The 22,654-nt window shown below is 44.5% G+C and overlaps 1 protein-coding gene and 1 non-coding gene across 2 annotated transcripts; both read left to right on the top strand.

Annotated features, from left to right (window-relative positions):
- Positions 1-2,331: 2,331 nt before the first annotated feature.
- On the top strand, positions 2,332-2,435 carry LOC114704319. Its single transcript, XR_003736251.1, has one exon. It is a non-coding gene; the product is annotated as a U6 spliceosomal RNA (small nuclear RNA).
- Positions 2,436-5,881: 3,446 nt separating this feature from the next.
- Positions 5,882-19,914, top strand: Utp11 (UTP11 small subunit processome component). The gene is made up of 8 exons (XM_028885475.2): positions 5,882-6,061; positions 11,242-11,303; positions 14,697-14,799; positions 15,277-15,390; positions 16,183-16,276; positions 16,376-16,506; positions 18,828-18,938; positions 19,656-19,914. Exons 1-8 carry the CDS (start codon positions 5,999-6,001, stop codon positions 19,737-19,739), a joined length of 762 nt encoding a protein of 253 aa, XP_028741308.1. The 5' UTR covers positions 5,882-5,998; the 3' UTR covers positions 19,740-19,914.
- The last annotated feature ends 2,740 nt before the right edge of the window (positions 19,915-22,654 follow it).

The raw sequence follows: 22,654 nt of genomic DNA, 5'->3' as shown, positions 1-22,654 counted from the left end.
TGCTATCCCTGGGTTCTATAAGAAAGCAGGTTGGGTCCCCTCTCCTCTCCACTACTTCCTCCCCTCCCCCCCCCCAATAAAGCTCTAAATAAGTAAAAAAAAAAAAAAAAAAAAAAAAAAAAAAAAAAAAAAAAAGCAGATTGAGCAAACCAGTAAGCAGCACCCTTCTGTGGCCTCTGCATCAGATCCTGCCTCCAGGTTCCTGCCTTGTTTGAATTTCTGTCCTGACTTCCTTCAGTGATGGACTATGTTGGAAGTGTAAGTCAAATAAACCCCTTCCTCCCCAAGGTGCTGGCAATGGAAACCCTAACTAGGACAGGAGCCTTCAGAAAGGGGAGCATTGGGCTGGCTCTGAGATGGCTCAGAGGTTAAGAGCACTGGCTGCTCCTCCTAGAGATCCCGAGTTCAATTCCCAGCAACCACATGGTGGCTCACAACCATCTGTAATGAGATCTGGTGCCCTCTTCTGGTGTGCAGGCAGAACAGAGAGAGTTAGGAATGCGCAGTAAAGGTGCTTCATCTTAGAATCTTTGTTCTTTCCTTGTGGCTTGAAGTGCTACTGAAGGGCTTTATCAAGAGCCAAGACTCTGTGAGCTCCCACTTTGCACTGTTCCCTAAACATGCATGCATGTAATATATGAATGCATGTAATTATTCAATAAACATATATATACATAACTATATATACATGCATATAGTGCATATATGTGTGTGGTGTGTATATGTGTTTGCCTATGTGGGCTCACATGTGTGTGCTAGTGCTACATGGAGGTCAAAGGATAACCCTCTGGAGTCAGTTCTCTTAGATGGCTTAGTGGCTAAGTTTGCTTGCTGTTAGCTTTCCAACACCATGACCAAAAGTGAGTTGGGAAGGAAAGAGTTTATTTCAGCTTACACTTTCACATTACAGCATCACCCTGGGAAGTCAGGGCAGGAAACTGGAGGTAAAAACTGAAGCAGAAACCATGGAGGAATGTGCTGCCTATTGGCCTGTTTCTCATGACTGCTCAGCCTATTTTTTTTTTTTTTTTTTTTCTGAGACAGGATTTCTCTGGGTAGTTTTTGGTGCCTGTCCTGGATCTCGCTCTGTAGACCAGGCTGACCTCGAACTCACAGATCTGCCTGGCTCTGCTTCCTGAGTGCTGGGATTAAAGACAAGTGCCACCACCGCCCAGTTCAGCTTGGTTTCTTATAGCACCTAATACCACTAGTCCAGGGGTGGCACTGCCCACGCTGAGCTGGGCTCATCCACATCGGTCGTCAATCAGCTAGTACACTGCTCTTCCAGAGGACCCGAGCTCAGTTCCCAGCATCTATGTGCTGTCATAGCAGCTTGTAACTTCCGGGAATCTGACGACCCCTTCTGGCCTCCTCAGATACCAGCACCGGTGATGTTCACTCATGCAAACACAAACATATACATATAAATAAAATTAAGTAGCGGTGTGGTGGTGGTGGCGGCGGCGGCGGCGGCGGCGGCGGCGGCGGCGGCGGCGCATGCCTTTAATCCCAGCACTCTGAGACAGAGACAGTGGGATCTCTGAGTTTGAGGCCAGCCTGGTCTACAGAGTGAGTTCCAGGGCAGCCAGGGCTGTTACACATAGAAACTCTGTCTCGGAAAACAAAAAACAAAGTAAATAAATAAATAAACAAAACAAAAAGTAAGTAAAATAAATAAGTTATGAAAATTGGGGCCGGGTGGTGGTGGCACATGCCTTTAATCCCAGCACTCGGGAGGCAGAAGCAGGTGGATCTCTGTGAGTTTGAGGCCAGCCTGGTCTACAGAATGAGTTCCAGGAAAGGTGCAAAAGCTACACAGAGAAACCATGTCTCGAAAAACCAAAAAAAAAAAAAAAAAATTGGGGAGGCTGGAGAGATGGTTCAGTGATTAAGAGCACCAACTGTTCTTCCAGAGGTCCTGAGTTCAATTCCCAGCATTCACATGGTGGCTCACAACCATCTGTAATGAGATCTGGCTCCCTCTTCTGTATACATAATAAATAAATAAATCTTTAAAAAAATTTGGTGGGTGTGTGTGTGCGCGCGCGCGCACTCTCGTACATGAACATGCATGTAGGAAGTGAGGGACAACTTGTGGGAAGGAGTTCTTTCTTCTTACCTTGTGGTTCCTGGGAATAGTCAGGCTTGGTGGCAAGTACTTTTCCCCACCGAGCCATCTTGCTGGCCCTACGGTCGCTTAGACCCTCCCAGTGTAGGTTTAGGGGATTGAACTCAGGTCACCAGATTCACACAGCAAGTGCCCCCCCCCACTGAGCTGTCTCACCAGTCCTAGATATACCGTCTAATCCTCTTCTCAAAGGTGAGAAAATGGTGCTCATTTTGGCAGCACAGATGCTAAAATTGGAATGATACAGAGATTAGCATGGTCCCTGTGCAGGGATGGCATGCAAATTCATAAAAGACTCCATATTCTTGAAATGAAATTTTATTATATACTTATTTGTTCCGTTAAAATCCTTTAACCTGTAGCAGCAGCAACAACAAAACAAAGATGAGGAAATGGAGGCTGGACCTGTGGTGGCGCACCCCTTTAATCCTAGCACTCAAGAAGCAGAGACAGGCAGCTGTCTGTGAGTTCGAGGCCAGTCCGGTCTATACAGCCAGCCTCAGCTCCCGTAGTAAGACCCGGTGGAGAAAGAGGGGAGAGGTAGAGGAAGGTGAAGGGGAGCACAAATACATCAAGTAACTACCAAGAATGGCAAAGTCAGGACTGAAACCCAGACTGTCAAATGTCAACGCTTCTCATGCCCAAACTGATCCTAACCCGTCACCTGGGCAGTCAGTGAACCTCTGACAGGCAGTCTCTCTTTCTCGAAGATACCATTGTTGAGGAGTGATGAGACCATGCGGTAAGTCTTCAGTAGGTGGGGAACCCTCCTTTCCTTCCTTTTCACGGTCAAGTATTAAGGTTTTGCTGTTAGGACTTGGAGTCTAAAGGTCAGGGAAAGTTAGGAAATCTTTGGCTCTGGCCAGCCTCGGGGGCGGGGGGAGGGAGGGGAGGGAGACACTACCCAGGACAGGGGGGATAGGGGGCTGTGTCCTTTCTCCTCCTCATTTCCAGTGGCTCACATTTCCCTCTCACTTTCTTTCCATTGGCCCAGGAAGACGTGCCCCAGGGAGTTCAGGGATCAGCCTCATGGACTCTCTGTCCCTGTCACCCATCTGTCCTCTCCCCCTTCTTGGGAAACAGGTGCATCTGAGCCAGAGCTGGAAGCAGAGTGCTTGGCCACCGGCTAAGGTTAAGTGGGATATTTGTTCCTTCCCCACCCAGGGCATGCCTACACACACTTTCCTATCTCAAGCTCACAGAGACCCATCTTGTCTTCTTGCCTTGCAAGACCTTTCAAAAGAAGGCTCTGGTCACTTCTGCCGAGCCGTTCATGACTTCCTCTGGATGCTGAATCACTCCAGTGCCTCTAACCACAAGACCTCCTTCCTTAACTAAGAAAATACCCTTTCTTCCTTGGGTATATTGCTCACTCTTGACACTGCAGTGTCCAGAGCAGGCCACAAGCTTAACAAACACTCTCAAATCTAGAAACTTGCTTTGTGCTCGCAAGTCCACAAGGGTGTCATAGAGGCTAAAATGAGAGGCTTTGACAGAGAACGGGCAGGCAAGCCAAGAGAGAACATGGTTAACTGCTGTGTGTAGGAGCCATGTGTATGGTAGATAGTCTCTTTTCTAGTCTTTAAAAAACCCCATGTGAACCATTTATTGCTATCCCTTTACAAAGATTTTGATAATGTGCCTCTAAATGCCAAACTAAAAGGTGGTCTTTGTGCAATGCCAATCTGGGACTAACTCTAGAGTCCCCCACCTCCAGGGTACAGCAATGGCTTCCCCAGATGCTGCTGGTCACTAATGCTTCTTCAGGGGACAAGGCAGGAGTGGATACAGCAGCCATCTGGTCATTGTCTGAGATAGCTCAGCTTCTTGAGATGAGGCTGGAAAGGTGGTCCCAGATCATGAAGTAGCTTGTTTTTCAAGGACGACAAACAAAATGGAATTTTCCTAATGCATGTCGACCTAACTGGGCAAAATCAAGTGTGTAGAGACAGGAAAAAACTTTTCATACTGTGACCTTTGTCATAGTTCACTTGCCCCCGGACTCTCTGAAGAGGGTTTCCAGGGCGTTCTTCAGCTTGGAGAGGTGATCAGTGTCATGTAAAATAGATGCAGTTAAAGAGCCTGCATAATGGTGCAATGCTTTTAATTCCAGCACTCGGCAGGAAGATCTCTGGGAGTTTGAGGCCATCCTGGTCTACCTAGTGAGTTCTGTGACAGCCAGAGCTACATAGTGAGATCTTGTCTCAAAAAACAAACAAAAAAGATTCTGTTGAAGATTAGCCTCACATAGTGAAAAAGAATCCAAATGCCAACAGATAAAGAAAATAAGAATGAGAGAGAGGGGGAGAGAAGGAGAGAGGCAGAGCAAACAACCCCAAATGCTGCTTCTTGCTGTGCTGGGTCTGACTCTCTCTAATGGGCTACTTATAGGTAGCTTTAGTGATTTAAAAATAACACTGATAGCTGGGCATGTTGGTGCATACATGTAACCCAAGCACTCTGCAGATGCAAGAGAATCACTGTGAGTCCGAGACCAGCTTGGTCTAAGTGGGTTTCAGGGCAGCCAGACCCTGCCTCAAAAACACCAAACCAAATCAGACTAAGCCAAACCTAGTAAAACCAGAAAACGGAGACAAAACAATTTTAAACAAAATTGTGAACCTGCTAACAAGTAAACAAAGCATTAAGCACTTTAAATATATTATGTCACTTAAGCCTCACAATCCTGTGGGTATAATATTATTTTATTATTTTACAACTAGATGCAGATACCAAACCTCAGCACAACTACCTTTCCTTGGTTAAGAGCAGGGGTGGGATCAGAACACTCCCACCACAGTTCACGGCTCCATCGCATTATACTACCTTACACTAAGTCAGCCAGCTAGCCATTTCTTTGATGGTTGTGAACTTTATTGCTATTAGACGATTGTTCTCTGCGATGCTTATAGATACAATTCTGCAACTCAGTGCCCTTGACACAACTATGAGCAAGACCAGCGTGCTATTATTATCTTCGCTTTATGAGTGAGAAAAATGATGCTTGTTAAAGTCAAGAAACCTGCTCAAAGTCATACAGCTAGTAGTCAGTGGTAGAGCCAAAGGAAGTTTTAAAGTGCTCTTTTATTGTAAAACTCACACTATTTCTAGTTTTTGTTTGCGTCTTTTCTTCTTCTTTCTTCTTTTTTCTTTTTCTTTTTTTTTCTTTTTTTTTTTTTTTTTTGAGACAGGTTTTCTTTGTGCAGCATTGGCTGTCCTGGAGTTCTTTAGGCTGGCCTCGAACTCACAGAGATCCACCTGCCTCTGCCTCCTGAGTGTTGGGATTAAAGGCCTGTGCTACCATCACCCGTTTTTTTTTTTTTTTTCTGGACGGGGTTTCATTTCACTATGCAATCCTAGCTGGCCTAGCAATCACTATGTAAGAACAGGCGAGCCTTGAACTCACAAAAACTCGCCAACTTTTGCCTCCAGAGTGCTGGGATTAAAGGCGTGAGCCACCATGCCCTGATCTATTTAGGATTTTAACACCAGCCAAGTCGCAGGTGACTGCGCATGCGCACAGGCAAACTGAGCTCAGCCAGAGGGCAGTGCCAGCCACGTGTTCCCAGATGCCAACTTGCGGGCACGAGCGAAGGCTAGGTCTCCGGACCTGTGGACACTCTCGGGCGGAAAAGAGAACTGGGGAGGAAATCACGAGACCCTGTCTAGAAAACTACATCTCCCAGAAGCCTCCTGTCCGGGTTGCTTGAGCGGGGCTGTATTTCCGTTAAAGTAGGCTTCTGATAGGCTGCCTAGTGTGCAAGCCTCAAGCGGCTGGGCCTGCTTCCGGTGGTCTTGGCGTACGCTGCTGCTCCGGTGCTGTGGTATCGGCGGTGGAGTTTGCCGAGTGATTTCTAGACCCCAGGAGGCATGGCGGCGGCTTTTCGCAAGGCAGCCAAGTCCCGGCAGCGGGAACATCGAGAACGAAGCCAGGTAGGCCCGCGAAGACCCCATGGACGACGGCCGGTGGCCCCTGCCCCCTTGCTGTCCCAGCGTCGGGATACTGGCCGGCGCATCTGCCTTCCGTAAATACTCGACACGTGGGGCCCGACCCCAGCGTGCCTTGTCGGGGACACCTGGGGACCTGGTTAGGGGGATGGTCATTCTCTACGGTAGGCGGTTCGGTGGGTAATTGAGTGAGGCGGGGTGTGTCAGATGCCCCCCGTGACCAGCAGCAGTAGGCGCCCCGCATCCGACGCATGCAGGAGTTGTGACCGAGGATCGGTGTTCCTAAAGTGGCTCCAACTTTTGGCGTGGGATTTGTGGTTCATGTAGATCTGTCACATGCCTCACCCTGAAATCGTGGTACTTTGCTTCTCCCTTCTGGAGAGTGACTTGACCATTTATAAACTCTATGGGCACCTGACAGCCCAGGTCTGTAATTGCAGCTACTCAGGAGGCCAAGACAGAAGGATCACAAATTCAGGGCCTGGCTGGGCAGCTTAGATCTGTCTCAAAATAAAAATCCAGAAAAAATTCTAGACATAAACAGCTCAGTGGTGAACTGTTTGCCTAGCAAGATTTAGTCCTCCGTAGGAAGAAAGGAAGGAGAGAGGGAGGGAGTCCCCCATTAAATTTTACTTAGGATAAATAATTGTGGAGTTTCTAAGGAGAATGTGTGGATGTGGGGATATGTGATAGAAATAAAGATACATCCAGACTCACGTTATCCACTTTATTATTCTCAGAAATCACTGGTTCAAACAAGCCTTTAACAGCTGGAGAGAGAGCTTAGCCATTAAGAGCACTTGGCTGCTGTATCAGAGTTCAAATCCCAGCACCCACCTAGTAGACTCACAAATACCTGTAACTCCAACTCCAGGAAATCCCACACTCCCTCCTGGCTTCCACAGGCTCTGCACTCACATGCTCATACACATAGACATACACAATTATACTTCATTCATTCATTTATTTATGGTTTTTGAGACAGGGTTTCTCTGTAACAGCTCTGGCTATCCTGGAACTTGCCCTGTAGACCAGGCTGGCCTTGAAGTCACAGAGATCCACCTGCCTCTGCCAAGTACTAGGATTAAAAGATGTGCACCACTACCTCCCAGCTTTAAATTTTTTTTAATCAAAAAGTTAACTTATGTGTGTATATGTGTATCTGTGGATGGGTGTGTGCACATGAGTGCATATGCCCGTGGGAGCTCCTCCTGGAGCTGGGGTTACAGGTAGTTGTAACATGCCTGATATGGGTGCTGGGAAATTAGCTTGGATCTTCTGGAAGAGAAGAATGTGTTTTTAACTGTTAAGCTATCTCTTTAACACTTCAAATATTTTTTTCTTTCTTCCTTTTTTTTTTTTTTTTTTTTTTTTTTTTTTTTGCCAAGAGGATCAAGAATTTAGGATAATCCATTAAGTTTGAGGACACTCTGGGCTATGTGAAACAGAATCTCAACAAAACAAAACATTTTACTGGCTGGTAAAATGGCTCAGCCAGTAAATGCTGCACGAGCCTAGTGACCCGAGAAAGAGCCTCAGAACTCCATAAAGGTAGAAGGGAAGAATGGACTCCTTTTTTTGAAACTTTGTATTTTTGAGAATATAACTTAATCACAGCATTTCTCCCTTCCTTCCCTTTCTGCCCTCCAAACCCTCTCATGTACTGATTTTTGCTCTTTCAACTTCTAGGCTTCTTTTTTTGAGAATTGACTCTTTGGTTTTGTTTTGTTTTGTTTTTGGGACAGGGTTTCTCTGTAGCTTTGGAGCCTGTCCTAGAACTTTCTCTGTAGACCAGGCTGGCCTCGAACTCACTGAGATCTGCGCCTGCCTCTACCTCCTGAGTGCTGGGATTAAAGGCGCGTACCACCACCGCCCGGCTAAGAATGGACTCTTAAGAAGTTGTCCTCTGACCTCTATATATGCAGTGGCATGTATCTCCACATACACATATATCATGTATACACACAAAATTAAACCACAGTAACAACAAACAGAACCCCCATATAAACACAACAAGGCCTCTAGAGATAGCGGTTGTACAGATGCTGAAGCAAGGGGAAGGACAGGATCTCTGAAGCTGTGCAGCTGACCGGTACTGTAGAACTGGAGCCTCCCCCTCTCTCTTTTTTATGTTTTATTTTATTTTTTTTTTATTTTTATTTTTCGAGACAGGGTTTCTCTTTGTAGCTTTGTGCCTTTCCTGGAACTCGCTTTGGAGACCAGGCTGGCCTCGAACTCACAGAGATCCACCTGGCTCTGCCTCCTGAGTGCTGGGATTAAAGGTGTGCGCCACCACCGCCCGGCTCTTTTATATGTTTTAAAATCCTTATGTAGTTCATCTTGGCTGAAAGGATGAGAAGAGTCTTCTTAAGCACAGTTGACTCTTGCTGCTTAATAGCACTTGTTAGGGTATATGCTCAGTGGAAGCACTATCATACATGCATTAAAAATTATTTTACTTAACTGTGTGTGTACTGGTGCTACAGCTTTGTGGAGGTCAGAGAACAACTTAGAGCAGTCGTCTCCACGTTCAAACTCAAGTCATTAGACTTGGCGACAAATGCCTTTACCCACTGAGTCATATTACCAACCCCACAGTAGTGTATTTTAACATCTTGTTTTTAAGACTATATCCAGACCTATCTAAAACTAACAGTAGCCAGAACTTGGTGGAGTGTAAATGTATGACTCTCACTGCTGTTTAACTCAGAGCAGCTGTTTGGAAGCAGGTTATTATTTCCTCACATTTCCTCGAGGAAGTGAAAGCTCAGATGGGTCAAGTACTTTGCCCAGAGAGGTGTAGCTAGAACTGTCATATGGCAAAGCCGGAAATCATCTTAGATGTTTCAAGAATATAGAGGTAGGGCTGGGGAGATGGCTCAGCGGTTAAGAGCACTGACTGCTCTTCTCGACGACCCAGGCTCAATCCCCAGCATCCACACGGCAGCTCATAGCTGTCTGTAATTCCAGTTCCAGGGGATCTGGCACCCTCATAGAAACATACATGCAGGCAAAACACCAATGCACATAAAAATAAATCTTGAAAAAAAATAAAACTTAAAAAAAAAAGAATATAGAGACAACTTTGTAAGAGGTGGCACATTAAAAATACCAGATGTGGGGGCTGGAGAGATGGCTCAGTGGTTAAGAGCACTTGTTGCTTTTTTAGAGGACCCAGGTTCAGTTCCTGGCATGAACATGTCAGCTCACAACCATCTGTAACTCCAGTTCAAGGGCATTTGAGGCTCTTTTGGCCTCCTTGGGCACCAGGCACACTAGTGGTACACAGACATGCCTGAAAGCAAAGCAGTCATACACACACAACAAAATAATAATAATAAAAGAAATTTAAAATGTCAAGTGTGCAACATGTTTGGGAATGGTAGAGGTATATAGAACATTGTGTTGAAACGTTTTGGACTTGGAGGTCAGTTTGCTTTTGAAGGCAAAGCTATCAAATGTGAGTTGTTTTTTTTTGTTTTTTTTTTTTTAAATAAGATCTCCCTATTTAGCCTAGACTTTCCTCAGATTCAATTTGTGATCCTTCTGCTTCAGCATCCTTGAGACTGGGATTACAGTACATCCTGCTTAAAATGGTCACTTTTTGAGCATCCTAGAAATAGCTCTGCATGCTGTAAAAGAAATGTCTCCTAATCCCACAGTATCCTTAGTAGGTAGATGCTATTTCATTTTACAAATTAGGAACCTGGTGCTTAAAGAGATCGAATTTCACATCTAAAGTCATAGTTGCAAATAGTTGACTTGGGTTACCATAGAAGAAAGGGATTTCAAGGCGATGCCCGAATCACGTCTGAATTTGGGACCTTGTATTTTTCTTTGTCCTGATGCAGTGGGAGCTCTTGATGATTGTGGAGGAGGTAAATGTGTAAACTGTTTCACATGTAGTGTCTCTTTTCCTCTGTAATACCCATGTTCGTTCATCTCCCTTTGCTGTATTAAAAATAAAAGCTATCATGGGCGCTGGAAAGATGGCTCAGCGCCTAAGAGCACGTACTGCTCTTGCAGAGGACCCAGGTTTGGTTCCCAGCACTCACTTGGTATCTTACAGCCATCTATAACTTCAGTTTTAGGGGACTTGATGTTTTGGTCTGACCTCTGAGGGCACCAGGCATGCATGTTGTACACATACATATGTGCAGATGAAACACAGACATAAAACAAGTCTAAACATTAAAAAAAAATTTATTTTATTTTATAAATCTTTAAAAAAAAAAAGATGTGGTCACTGAACCTCAAATGCTATAGAAGTGAATATCAGAGATAATACTTTCTCATTATGGGGCTGGAGAGATGGCTCAGAGGTTAAGAGCACTGGCTGTTCTTCCAGAGGTCCTGAGTTCAATTCCCAGCACCCACATGGTGGCTCACAGCCATCTGTAATGAGATCTGGCTCCCTCTTCTGGCCTTCAGGGATACATGCAAACAACACTGTGTACATAATAAAAAAAACAAAACAAAACAAAAAACCAAAAAAACCTTTCTCATTGTACTTGGTTTTGTCTCTACTGTTTTCCCTCCTCCCTCCCTCCCTCCCTCCCTCCCTTCCTTCCTTTTTTAATTGTTTCTGGTCTTGCTATGTAGCCTTTGCAATTCTCCTGTCTCAGCCTCCCAAGTGTCATGATTGCAGGCAAGTACTGTCTTACCAAGCCTTACTGTCTTTATTTTATATTAGGAAATGGCAGCTCAGAGAAGTGAAGTGATTTATTTGCCCAAGGTCACAGATTGTTAAGAGGTAAAGCATGGATTGAACCTGTCTGAAACTCTAAATTTAGCTCCCTCACCACAGTTGCCTCCTGTGACCATGTTTTCCCTTCATAGTATTTTATAAGCCCTTGGATTAAGTTGGTAGTAATTTTAGTACAACTGGCAGCTGCTTGCTTAGTGCCGAGTCATTGTTGCCTCTCTCTGTCCTTAATAGGCCAAGAAACCTGTTATGGTGGTGCTTGTGACCTGTCTGGCTGCTGGACGAGCCCTCTCATCCCAGGGCAGGGCTTAGTGAGGGGCAGGAGGGAGGAACAGGATAGTGGCTGGCTCCAAGGACACAGATTTACTGCCTCCTCCAGTCTTGTCCCTGTCAGGTGTCATGTAGCTCCGAGCATACATTCCCCAAGAGAACTAAGTGCCTCCTTTCCTTTGTCTTCTAGCCTGGCTTTCGAAAACGCCTGGGGTTGCTGGAGAAGAAGAAAGACTACAAACTTCGTGCAAAGTGAGTCCAGTATTTCTGGTAGAGGTACTGCCAAGAAAGCTTACAACATCGCCATACTACGGCTGAAGTGCCCAAGTGTCTAACGGGGAATGATTTCCTGCCATTGATAAAATACCCAAAGCTCTGGCAGCCTGTTAGATATTTTCCTGTGACCCAGCTTTCCTTTGTTCAGATACAGCATTACTTACTTAAAAGCACTTGCACTATAAGTTTTTTTAGTATGCCCTTCCAGGTGTTTTTTTCATAGGGGCGTTGCTTTGCTGCCGCCTTGGTGTTTGAACCAAATGCTGAATCTTTTTGCTCCCTTTTCTTAAAGTGAAAGATACAATCTGAAATTCTGTTTGTTGAGTCTCTTACATCATCATGATATGTGGTGTGGAATGAAGAGATGTGAAAGATGGATTCATGAGCCTGAGAGTGGGTGATGATGAACTCTGAAAACATTTTATAAAACAATTATGTCCATTCTTTTCTTTAGCACTTCATTTGCAAAATGCTTTTAATTGCTTATTATCATACAAGTCAGTTGAGGTTCTTATACTCTTGGTGTGGCAGGAGGTGATGATTAAATGGATTTCTGTAGGTCCTAGATTTTAATTTTCAAAAAAAAATTTATTTTATTTTATTTTTGGAGATAAAGTCTCACTATATAGCCCTGGCTGGCCTGAAACTCACTGTGTTGACCAGGCTAACCTCAAATTTATGGCTCTCTACCTGTCTCTGCCTCCTGATATGTGCCTGTGGAGTCCAGAAGAGGGCATCAGATCCCTTTGGAACTGGAGTTATAGACAGTTGTTAGCTGCCATGTCTGTTCTGGGAATTGGACCTGGGACCTCTGGAAGCTGGCTAGCTTTCCTTCTCTCTCTTTCTCTCATTCGCTTATTCATTCATTTTATTTTTGTGACAGTCTTCCCTGTGTAGTCTAGGCTGGCCTCAAACTCAAGGTCTCTTCCCTGTGCTTCTTGAGTGCTGTGATTCAGTTCTACATATGGTGCCTGGCTCTGACTGTTAACAGAGTTTTTTGCTATTGGTTTTTTTTGTCTGTTTGTTTGTTTTTGTTGTTGTTGTTTTGTTTTGAGACAGGGTCCACTGTGTAGCTCTGGCTGTCCTGAAATTCACTATGTGCCTAGAACTCAGAGATCTGAGTGCCTAGATTAAAGGCATGTGCCATCATGCTGGCTGTACTAGAGCTTTTGAAGCTAATTCTAAGAACTGAGTGCTGTGATTGGTTTCTTTTTGTGGTGTTGTGGAAAATGGGATTTGAACCTAGGGCCTAATGCATTGGAAAGAAAGCTCTCTACCAATGAGCTATAGCCCCAGCCCTGAGTGCTGTGATTGGGTCAGGCAGTGTTCTAGGATATAGAGTTTGTGTTGTTTTGTTTTTTTTTTTCAACAACCTTCTGGGGGTAGGTTACTGTTAGACTCATTTGATATGTAAAATTAGGATTAGAATGGTTATCCATCTTCCCCAGGGTTACTTAACCAGAAGTAGTAGAGTCTGGATCCAGAACCACATAGCATGGCTGCAGAAATCATTCCTCTTCTGCTCTGCCATATGGATGGCAGTGAACGGTGTCTAAGTCATGGCGAGACTTTGGTGCTGAAACTCGGACTACAGCCTTCCTAAGGAGTTTCAAGTTGTGCTTTCCTTGGTGTCCTTTTGTACTGGTTGAAGTGGCACTAAGATGTGTAAAGGAGACAGTTACTTTTAGGTATGATTGGAACAGAGGACTCAAAATTGTGAGTCTTACAGGGAGCCTGATGGGTGACAGTGGACCATGGAGCAATCTGGTTTCTTTTTTTTTTTTTTTTTTTTCTGGAATGCAAAAGCAAGGTTTAATTCTGGATATCCAAAAGCAATACAAGCCTAGGCAGGGACTTCGTCCAATACATCCAACGCAGTGGAGGCTGGAGGAAGTGCCCACCTGTCTGCAAGCTCAGTTTTTAAAGGGAAAAGTCACAAGGTTACATCATTTAGGGCTGCTAGTACGGGTACAATTCTGATTGGCTCGCTTCTAGGGACTTCTAGAAATTACTTCTAAGGGAGTGGTTGCCCACTACCATTTCTCATTGGCTGCCCTCAGGTGGGGGCATTTCTGTGGTCAGTTACCCTGGAAACCAGGGAGAGGACATTCTATAGTCTGGCAGGCATTACCTCGTGACTATCTTGTGACTCTGTACTTTTATACTTCCTGGTTTCTGGAATCTGAACTGACTGGTTTCAGTAACTAATGGCCTATTCCCAAAAGGAGAAATCTTAGGCCTTAGTTTTTGGGTGAAAGCATTTCTAAGATGGCTCATTTTGGTCTCACATTTCCCCCTTCTCATGTGCCTAATGGAACCCAATCATGGGTTTTGGACAGTTAGCTCCTAAGTATCCCTCTCTAATAATGGCCATGTATAGTTAGCCATCTTGTCTCTATGCCAGGGAGTTTTCTTTTGACCCAGCATTTCAGCCTTTTCTGAACAGGGAGCATGGGTGACGTATTCTCTTCTGGAACTGCTTCAAGCTGGCATTGGGGCGCCGCTGTCAGGGGCCCACAGAAGGCTGAAAAGCTAGTCAAAGACTGGGCAAGGGGGCATTTGTCAGAAGCATGTAGCTGCCTGACCCCATAGGGACAGGGAAGAACCATGTTAGCTGGGCTGGTCCACGTCAGCTTTTAGCAAGTCTGGAGCTCACAGTCATCTGGAGCAGTGGAGTCAGCAACTGAAATCTGGAGGTGACTGCCAGCCAAATGGAAATCGATCGGTGCAGATGGACCTCCGGAGCTCTTAGGGGTCCCGGCGGGGGGTCTCTGGGGATCCCGGAGAGCCCCCAAATGTTGTGCCCAGATCGTGACCCCCAGAGAGACCACCAAAGACGAGCATGCTGGAATGCAAAAGCAAGGTTTAATTCTGGGTATCCAAAAGCAATACAAGCCTAGGCAGGGACTTCGTCCAGTACATCCAACGCAGTGGAGGCTGGAGGAAGTCGCAATCTGGTTTCTTAAACATTGGTTTTTGTGGTTCTTATTGGTTTATTTGCTTTGAGGGATTTTGTTTGTTTTTTTGAGAGAAGCTCTCACTTTTAAGTTAGATTGATTTTGAATTTGTGATTCTTCTGCCTCAGCCCCCTAGTGTTGAGGTAGCAAATGTGCCTCCAGGTTATGAACTTTTTTTTTTGAGACAGGGTTTCTCTATAACTTCGTGGAACTCACTTGGTAAACCAGGCTGGCCTCGAATTCAGAGAGATCTACCTGTCAGTGCCTCCCTGAGTGCTGGGATCTAAGGCATGCACCACCACAGCCCGGCCAGGTTATGAACTTTTAAATGCATGTAGTTCATCTGTGGAGATAGTTTTTCTTTTTTTCCTTCTTTTGTAATGAATCTCTCCTTTTTTTTTTTTTTTTTAAGTGACTATCATAAAAAGCAAGACTTCCTCAGAGCTCTCCGGAAGAAGGCTCTTGAGAAAAATCCAGATGAATTCTACTATAAAATGACTCGGGCTAAGCTCCAGGTAAGTGCAAAACAGATAATAGTTGTTCAGAGCCCCAAGTGTTGGGAAATAAGGATGGGGAGTGGGACAGAGCGAGGAAGCGTGTCCTTGAGGCCCTTCTCCACGTGGACCAGGTCTCCTGGGGAGAGGTGCAGGGCAGACTGTCCTTTTCTTGGTCAGCATGCTCTTACGTTTGTACCATATTCTGGTTTTTGTTTTTTTTTTTCCCCTATTTATTTTTATTTTGGTATTACAAATAGAACCCAGTACCTCTGCATGCTAGACCAAGTGCTGTACCCCCTTAGTTACACCCCAGCCTCTTGTTTGAAGGATAAATGAATGGAGGTTTGTCTGTTCAAGGTGAGTGTCAGTGGCTGAGGCCTTGGATTGCTCTTAGTGTGCACACAGCTCGTGTCTTCGTTTTAAATGTGGATTATGTGGACAGCTTACTGTGATCGTACTCTGCTACAGACTGTATCTGTTAAACTTCACTTTTAGGATGGAGTTCATCTCATCAAGGAGAACAAGGAAGAAGTGACACCAGAGCAGCTGAAACTGATGAGAACTCAGGACATCAAATACATAGAGATGAAAAGGGTCGCAGAAGCAAAGGTGACCCTTAAGTCTGTTCTGATGTGTTCCCGTGGGTTGACTAAGAAAGGACACAGCAGGTTGTGGTTGTGTATACCTCTAATTCCAGCACTTGGGAGGTAGAGGCTCTAAGTATCGAGGCCCTGGTTTAAATACCAACAGAGGAAACGATTCTGTAATGTCAAGTTAACAACTGATTCCACAGTCTACAGTGTGTTTGGGTGTGATGATGATTTAGAAGTATAATCAGCATGGCAGAATAGAGTTCATCTTTGAGAATGAGACAGATGTAGGCTAAATTCTGGTTCTGCCAGCTTCTAGTCCCATGGTTATGGATCAGTTAACTTGAGAATGCTTATTTCTGTCATATTTTAAATATTGAGTTTTGTGGAATGCCTAGTCTACTGCTTGATAAATAAATTTAAGTGCTTTCATCGAAAAGAATGAAACCTGCCTTGCAGTGGTGGCGCATACCTTTAATCCCAGCACTCAGGAAGCAGAAGGATCTCTGAGTTCGAGGCTAGCCTAGTTTACAGAGTGAGTTCCAGGACAGGCAGAACTACACAGAGAAACCCTGTCTTGAAAAAAAAAAAAGAAAAGAAAAGAAAGAAAAAGATGAAATCATTGAGAACAAAGTATAATGACAAACGTGTGATGATGCCTTGATGAAAGTCAGTGTCTAAAAATATCAAAAAGAATGAAATGAATTCTTTGCTGGCTGACAGTGATAATGTGAAGTGTCTAAGTTCTTGAAGGTTTATTTCTGAGACTCTGGAAGAAGCCACTTTAAAGAGTCCATATTCCTTATTCTAGAAAATTGAAAGACTGAAATCAGAGCTCCACCTGCTGGATTTCCAGGGGAAGCAGCAGAATAAGCACGTATTCTTTTTTGACACCAAAAAGGAAGGTATGAAATGTTGACAGTACCTGGGACAGTCTGCCATGTCACTGTGTGTTGTATGGTGTTAGGGACAACCTGTGCCTTAAAGATTATCTTGAATTTCAGTTCAACAGTTTGATATTGCGACCCACTTGCAAACGGCCCCAGAACTAGTAGGCAGGGTCTTTAATAGACCCAGGATAGAGACCTTGCAGAAGGAGAAGGTGAAAGGCGTTACCCCTGAGACTCGACTCAAGGTATGCTTTTCTGTTTGCACTCAGATGGGAGTTTGGGGGCGTCTCAAGGTTTTTTTTTGTCTGTGGTTCATTTTTTGTCACTGTGTTTCTTATAATTATTTGTGGAAAACTTCAAAAACTCTCTTGAAAATAGAAATATGACCTGGTGATGGGTGGAAGTGGATTTCTGTTTGTTTTGGAGGACATGTTTCATAGTGGTTGGGAGCTCAGGTTTTGGGTTTGAATCCCAACTTCGAGCTGGTCCTTTGTGCCTTTAATGCATGTGTCCTTTGCTGACACTTAGAAAGTTCAGAGCAGGCCAGGCGGTGGTTGCACATGCCTTTAATCCCAGCACTCGGGAGGTAGAGCCAGGAGGATCTCTGTGAGTTCAAGGCCAGCCTGGTCTACAGAGCAAGGTCCAGGACACCAAAACTACACAGAGAAACCCTGTCTCGGGGGAAAAAAAAAAGCAAGGACCATTGAAGATGAGGGTTGTGGTGTGTCGGGCTTTGATCTAGAACCTTTTCCAATGAGGGTTGTGGTGTGTCGGGCTTTGATCTAGAACCTTTTCCAATGAATATGCATATTAAAATGTTTTCATATTACTCGTTTGTAACCAAGATTTTTGTATTGACTTTTCCTTATGGTGCTTTCTATCACATAACTGGGTTGTGGAGATGACAGGCTTTTTCTCAAAGCCTTCTGGAGTTGAACTCTCACTTCTGACTGATTCATTTAAAAAAAAAAATGCTGTCAATGTGTTTCAAGCAGACAGCTGTTCTGTTTTGATTTGAATCATTTACACCGCATCAGTTTTGCTTCCAATGTTTGATTTCACAGCAGTTTCCTCTAGCTCAGAGGCAGCTAAACTTGCTTTAGTAATATAAATACCCCTAATTAGTTTGACTATATTGGGTAATCCCATAAATTTGACAGTCTGTGCGATAAAGTGAAAACAAAAGCTGTCTGAAACCACTGCTGTGAGACTCTGCTCGAGCTGGCGAGTTGCTGGTCTGAGGCCCAGTGCTAGGCCCCTTCATGCTTGTAACACTCAGCTGAGGGGCTGGCCGAGGTGCTGTCCGATTAGCCTTGTTTGTCAGTGAGTTGTGTTTTCAGTTAGCTGAGTCACTGATGCTCCTCGGGTGGTACTGGAGCCCTTTCAGAGGGTAGTGGCCCAGATCCTAAAGAATGCTCTGCCATCAGAGCGGTTCCGGAGATAACCTGGCCCGGGCTGCCGTTTTTAAAAGCTCAGTGTTGTTACACTCCATTGCTTTGTTTAAAGCATAATTATTTTTATCAAGAGGCTGCTGCTTGTGAGTAGATTGCACGTCTGCAATTTGGAAGTGATAAACAAAATCTGTGAATGGCTTAAAGTCTGAACACCCCTCCACCCACTGGAATTCTGTACATATATGTATGTACAGGTTTCCGCATATATGTACATACAGGTGGTTCAAAACAGTAAAATCTGAAATTCTTCAAAATTTGCAATGTTTTGAGTGCTGATATGATACTACAAGTGGGAAATACACACCTGATTTTATATGATGGACAACAGTCAAAATGCAGGCACACTAAAAATACTGTGTAAAATTATCTTCAGGCTGTGTATAAGGAATACATGAAAAACAATGAATCGCTTATTTAGACTTGGGTTTCATCCCTAAATTATCTCATGTACATGTAAATATTCCCAACATCCCACACTTCGAAATGCAAACACTCTGGTTCCAAGCCTTAGGGATGAGTGAGACTCAATCTGTGTGCTATCTCAAAGAAGCCAGAGTTGTTAGTTTCTCAGATACTTGAGTTTTGGAAATGTGAGGACTGCAGTAACCTATGAGGAGTCCATAGCCAGTGAGTCTGCTCAGGTCTCCGTGCTGAGAATTCTCCTTGTGCTCTTTGAGATTGAGATTCTCAGGCCCCAGCACACTGCCCATCACTGGTCCTTCTCTTGCTGTGTTCACTTTTGCAGGCTTCCAGTCATGGATAGGTGCTGCCCTCAGCTCCAGCAACAGTGTGGAGGCCACTTAGTGTACCTTTGGAAACACTCTGGGAAGTGAGGGCTCAAGCTAGTCCTGACTACCCTGTAGGCAAACCGTCTACCCTTGGGCCGGTTACTTTTCTTCTCTGGGTCTCGTTCTGCATTTGTTAAATGGAAGATTTTGATAGGGTAGTTTCCACAGTTGCTTTCACTTGTAGAATGTGCTGGCTTCAGTGTGGGTATCTTAATAGTAGTCATGTTGAGTTGATTCTGGAATAAAGAGGGAACTGATGAAACCAGGATCTTGCTCCTTTGTGTCTTGTTAATTGTATTTTTTAACTATATGTTTATTCTGTAGAGGATAGCTAAAGAAAGACAAAGGCAGTATGACTGCTTGACACAGCGGATTGAACGGGAGAAGAAACTGTTCGTTGTTGCACAGAAAATTCAAACCCGCAAAGATCTTATGGTGAGGAGAGGGAGCCTTGAGCCTCCTCTTTCTCTCTCTCTCTCTCTCTCTCTTTTTTTTCCTGATAAAGGTCTTAACTGAGGCTGGATCTCGGCTGTGTGTAAATCAACAGCAGTGAAAATGTCTGCTCCTGTGGGGCAGTGTTTGAGCCAGTGTCTGCTGCTCTGACACTGTAGAAACGGTCCTTGATTAGGAAGGTAATATGGGGTTATTAGTCAGTGCCCTGGAGCAGCGGAGGGTAGGATCAGGTAGCGTATGGACTTTACAGCTTATGAGCAGCTCCTGTAACATTTAAACAGGTTAACAAACAGTGCATGCCACTCACGGGTGTTTAAAAATAGACAACATTGTGCCGTGAAACAGCAGAGCCAAGGAATTTAAGAAGCTCTTTTGCATTATCGCTCCTCTAAATGTCAGATTCTTCAGCCTTGCAGATCATTTAGGTTGGCCTTTCACAACTGGGGTTCTGAGAGAGAATTAAATTTATAATTTAAACAAAATAATTACTCGAGCTGCTCTCCTTCGTTTTCCCAAAGACTGTCCCCGGCTGGTAGCATTCTGTGTGTTCCTGGAGGGCGAAGTGGCTCCACCCAGTGGGTGGCTGAGGCTCTTCTGAACTCGGAGAAGGCTCTCTTGGGCTTCCCCTTAGCTAGCTTACTAACTTTGCTGCTTCCTGAAATCCTGTTTATGTTTCCTGGTCCCCCTTTACCCTCACAGGATAAAACTCAGAAGGTGAAGGTGAAGAAAGAAACAGTGAACAGCCCAGCTATTTACAGATTCCAGACCCGCCGGAAACGTTGATGTGTTAACAACAAGCCTCTTCGTTCTGCATTGACAAGAACTCTTTTCCTTTTGTAATAACTTTAGATTTCGTTAGTTCAGATGCTTTGATTTTCTTGTTTTGTCATCATGACTTATTGTCAACATGATACTTGATGTCTTTCTATGAGACTATTAAAGCCCTTTCCCAAGATCATTGTTTCTGTATTATTATTATTATTTGGTTTTCCAAGACAGGGTTTCTCTGTGTCCTGGAATTCAATCTGTAGACCAGGCTGGCCTTGAACTCACAGAGATCCACCTGCCTCTGCCTCCCAAGTGCTGGCGTTAAAGGCGTGTGCCACCACTGCCCGGCTTTGTTTCTATATTATGAATTCATTCTCTTACATTTAGTACTTATTTTTCCTTATAAAATTTATATAATCTCATATAACAAAGTGGAAAATAGATGAATACATTTCTGATCTCAGTATTTAAGAACAACGGATATTTATTCCATAGTAGGAGCCAGGGCTGCAGAGGTGAACCACTACTGTGGCCATTCTGGTATATGTCCCCCATTTGGGAGAGTTATACATCAGTTTTTGTTTATATTATTATTTTGTCATTCTCCTAATAGCAAGTTTTACATTCTAATTTTTAATCATTAGCTCTGTTCCATTTTTGTTATATTACAGAATTTTTCAAAAGTAATATAAGACCAAAGTAGAAAGTCAAGTCCTTGTTTTTGTGTGTGTTTTTGTATTTGGGTGGATCCACATACATGGTGGTGCGTGTGGTGGAGGCCCTGGGACAGTGCCGCCCTTAGAATCAGTCCACCTTGTTTTGAGACAGTGTCTTATTGGCTTGGAGCTCATTGATGAGACTAGGCTGGCTGGCCAGTGAGCTCAGGGATCCACCTGTCTTCGCCTGTTTTTGCTGGGATTGCAGGTGAGGAAGGCCACACCTATTGGGGTGGTGGGTCAGGGGACAACTAGCTGGATTTAGTTCTCTCCTTCTACTGTGTGGTCCCAGAAATCAAACTCTGCTATCAGGTGTAGTGGCAAGTGCCTTTCCCTGCTGAGCCATCTTTTCAGCTCCCTCACTTGGCTTTTAAAATGTGGGTTCTGGGGCTGGGCAATGGCAGCACACACTTTCAGCACTAGTACTTGGGAGGCAGAGGCAATTGGATCTCTGATCTAGAGTTCTAGGGCAGCCAAGGCTACACAGTGAAACCCTGTCTCGGAAAAACAACAACCAAAATGCAGGTTCTGGAAATCAAACTTAAACCCTCATGCTCACACAGCATCAAAACCTGAATTTCTTTTGTTTTTTGAGATGGGATCTCATGGATCCCTGGCTGACCTAAAAGTCCCTGTGTAGCCAAGAATGACCTTGAACTTGTGATCTTTCTGCCTCTTCTAAGGGCTGGGATTACAGACATGCCAAAACAGTCATGCTGTTTTGCTAAAGTCATGGTTTTAACGATTAAATGTGTACAGTGGTTTCATAAGTTGTCCGAGAGTCCGTTTCTCCCTCCTTACATTCGGAGACAGACACTCTTGGAACTGGGAACCCATAGGGTTTCTATTTGTTCAGAAAGCTCACATCAGGACCTATGAGGACTGGCTCTGTTCCTGCCCTTTGCTCCAGCCAATTGCTGATTCCAAGGCTATAAATGACTTCACCTGAGAATACAGACCCCAGGCTATGTGGAGCTGTTTTCTTCTCTTCCTTGGGTCCCACCCTTTGCTTCCTTGCCCATATATAGGGATGGTAGGCCATGGCCAGTCAGAACAGGACTAAGCATGCTTGCAGAAGATGTGGGAGAAATGAGAACTGGTTCTGGGAGTCTTTTTCGCACCCCACTTCCTGGAGAGGAATAGCTGCATCGGTCTGATAGATTTTTTTCTTTTTCTTTTTTAAATGTGTGTATGAGTGGTTTTTTTGCCTTTATGTCTGCACCATGTGCATGCCTGGTGCCTGCAGAGGCCAGAAGAGGGTGTCAGGTCCCCTGAAACAAATTTTAGCTGATTGTGAGTGCCATGTGCGTTCTGGGAATTGAATCCAGGTCCTCTGGAAGAATAGCCAGTGCTATTAACCTCTGAGTCATCTTTCCAGGACCATATATATATATATATACATATATATGTATGTATTATTATATATGTATATATATTGACCGTGATAGTAAGTGACATGGCTGCCGGGTTCCTGTATAAATCCTAGAATGAAAGCCTGTTTTCTCAGAATGTATACTGTGGGATTCAGAGCTGGGAGCCCCAGCTGAGCTCAATTAGTGCCAGTGATCTGAGTTTTGATTCCATCAACAGAGATTGTAGGTACCACTTTGGGAAACTGTGGCTGGAGCAAGGTGAAGGTAGCGTTTTCAGATGGTTCCTGAAAGGAATTTGACATTCTAAGGAGTTAGCAGACCAAACAATGGTCTGTTCTGGGGTAAGCTGTCAGGCGCTGTGGTTCTGTTCCTGCCATTCCTGGGTAGGAAAGTGGGGGCAGATTGGGAGTGTACCTGCCCACCTTCTCATAAATGTACACCCCCACAAAAGTACACAGCACTGCATAGGCTCACAGGCCTGAGGCAGGAACAACTTAGGCCCTGTAAACAAGTGTGGACACATCCACACACCCACCTTCTGGGTGCACACACATAACACACCAGTGGAGATGCTTGAAGGTGCTTGTGCTCAGTCCAAAGGGCCTGCAAAGCCCATTGTGTTTAGAGTTCCCTAGCTTCCAAGCTGGAGGTAATCAGAACTAGAGGAACAAGACTAGGTATCTTTGTTGCTGAGCCATTGTTGACTCTGAGGCCCAAGGATTGATCTCTTCAAGAGCAGCAAGTGCTCTTAACTATTGATCCACCTCTTCAGCCCCTTGTTTTAATTTTTTGACATCGTCTCATGCTAGCCTGGGCTGCTCTCAAACTTACTATTATAACT

The sequence above is a fragment of the Peromyscus leucopus genome, chromosome 2 (assembly GCF_004664715.2).
Source record: "Peromyscus leucopus breed LL Stock chromosome 2, UCI_PerLeu_2.1, whole genome shotgun sequence".
NCBI lineage: Eukaryota > Metazoa > Chordata > Mammalia > Rodentia > Cricetidae > Peromyscus > Peromyscus leucopus.
Note: the sequence above shows the minus strand (reverse complement) of the source record. Positions and strands in the feature narration are given on the sequence as shown.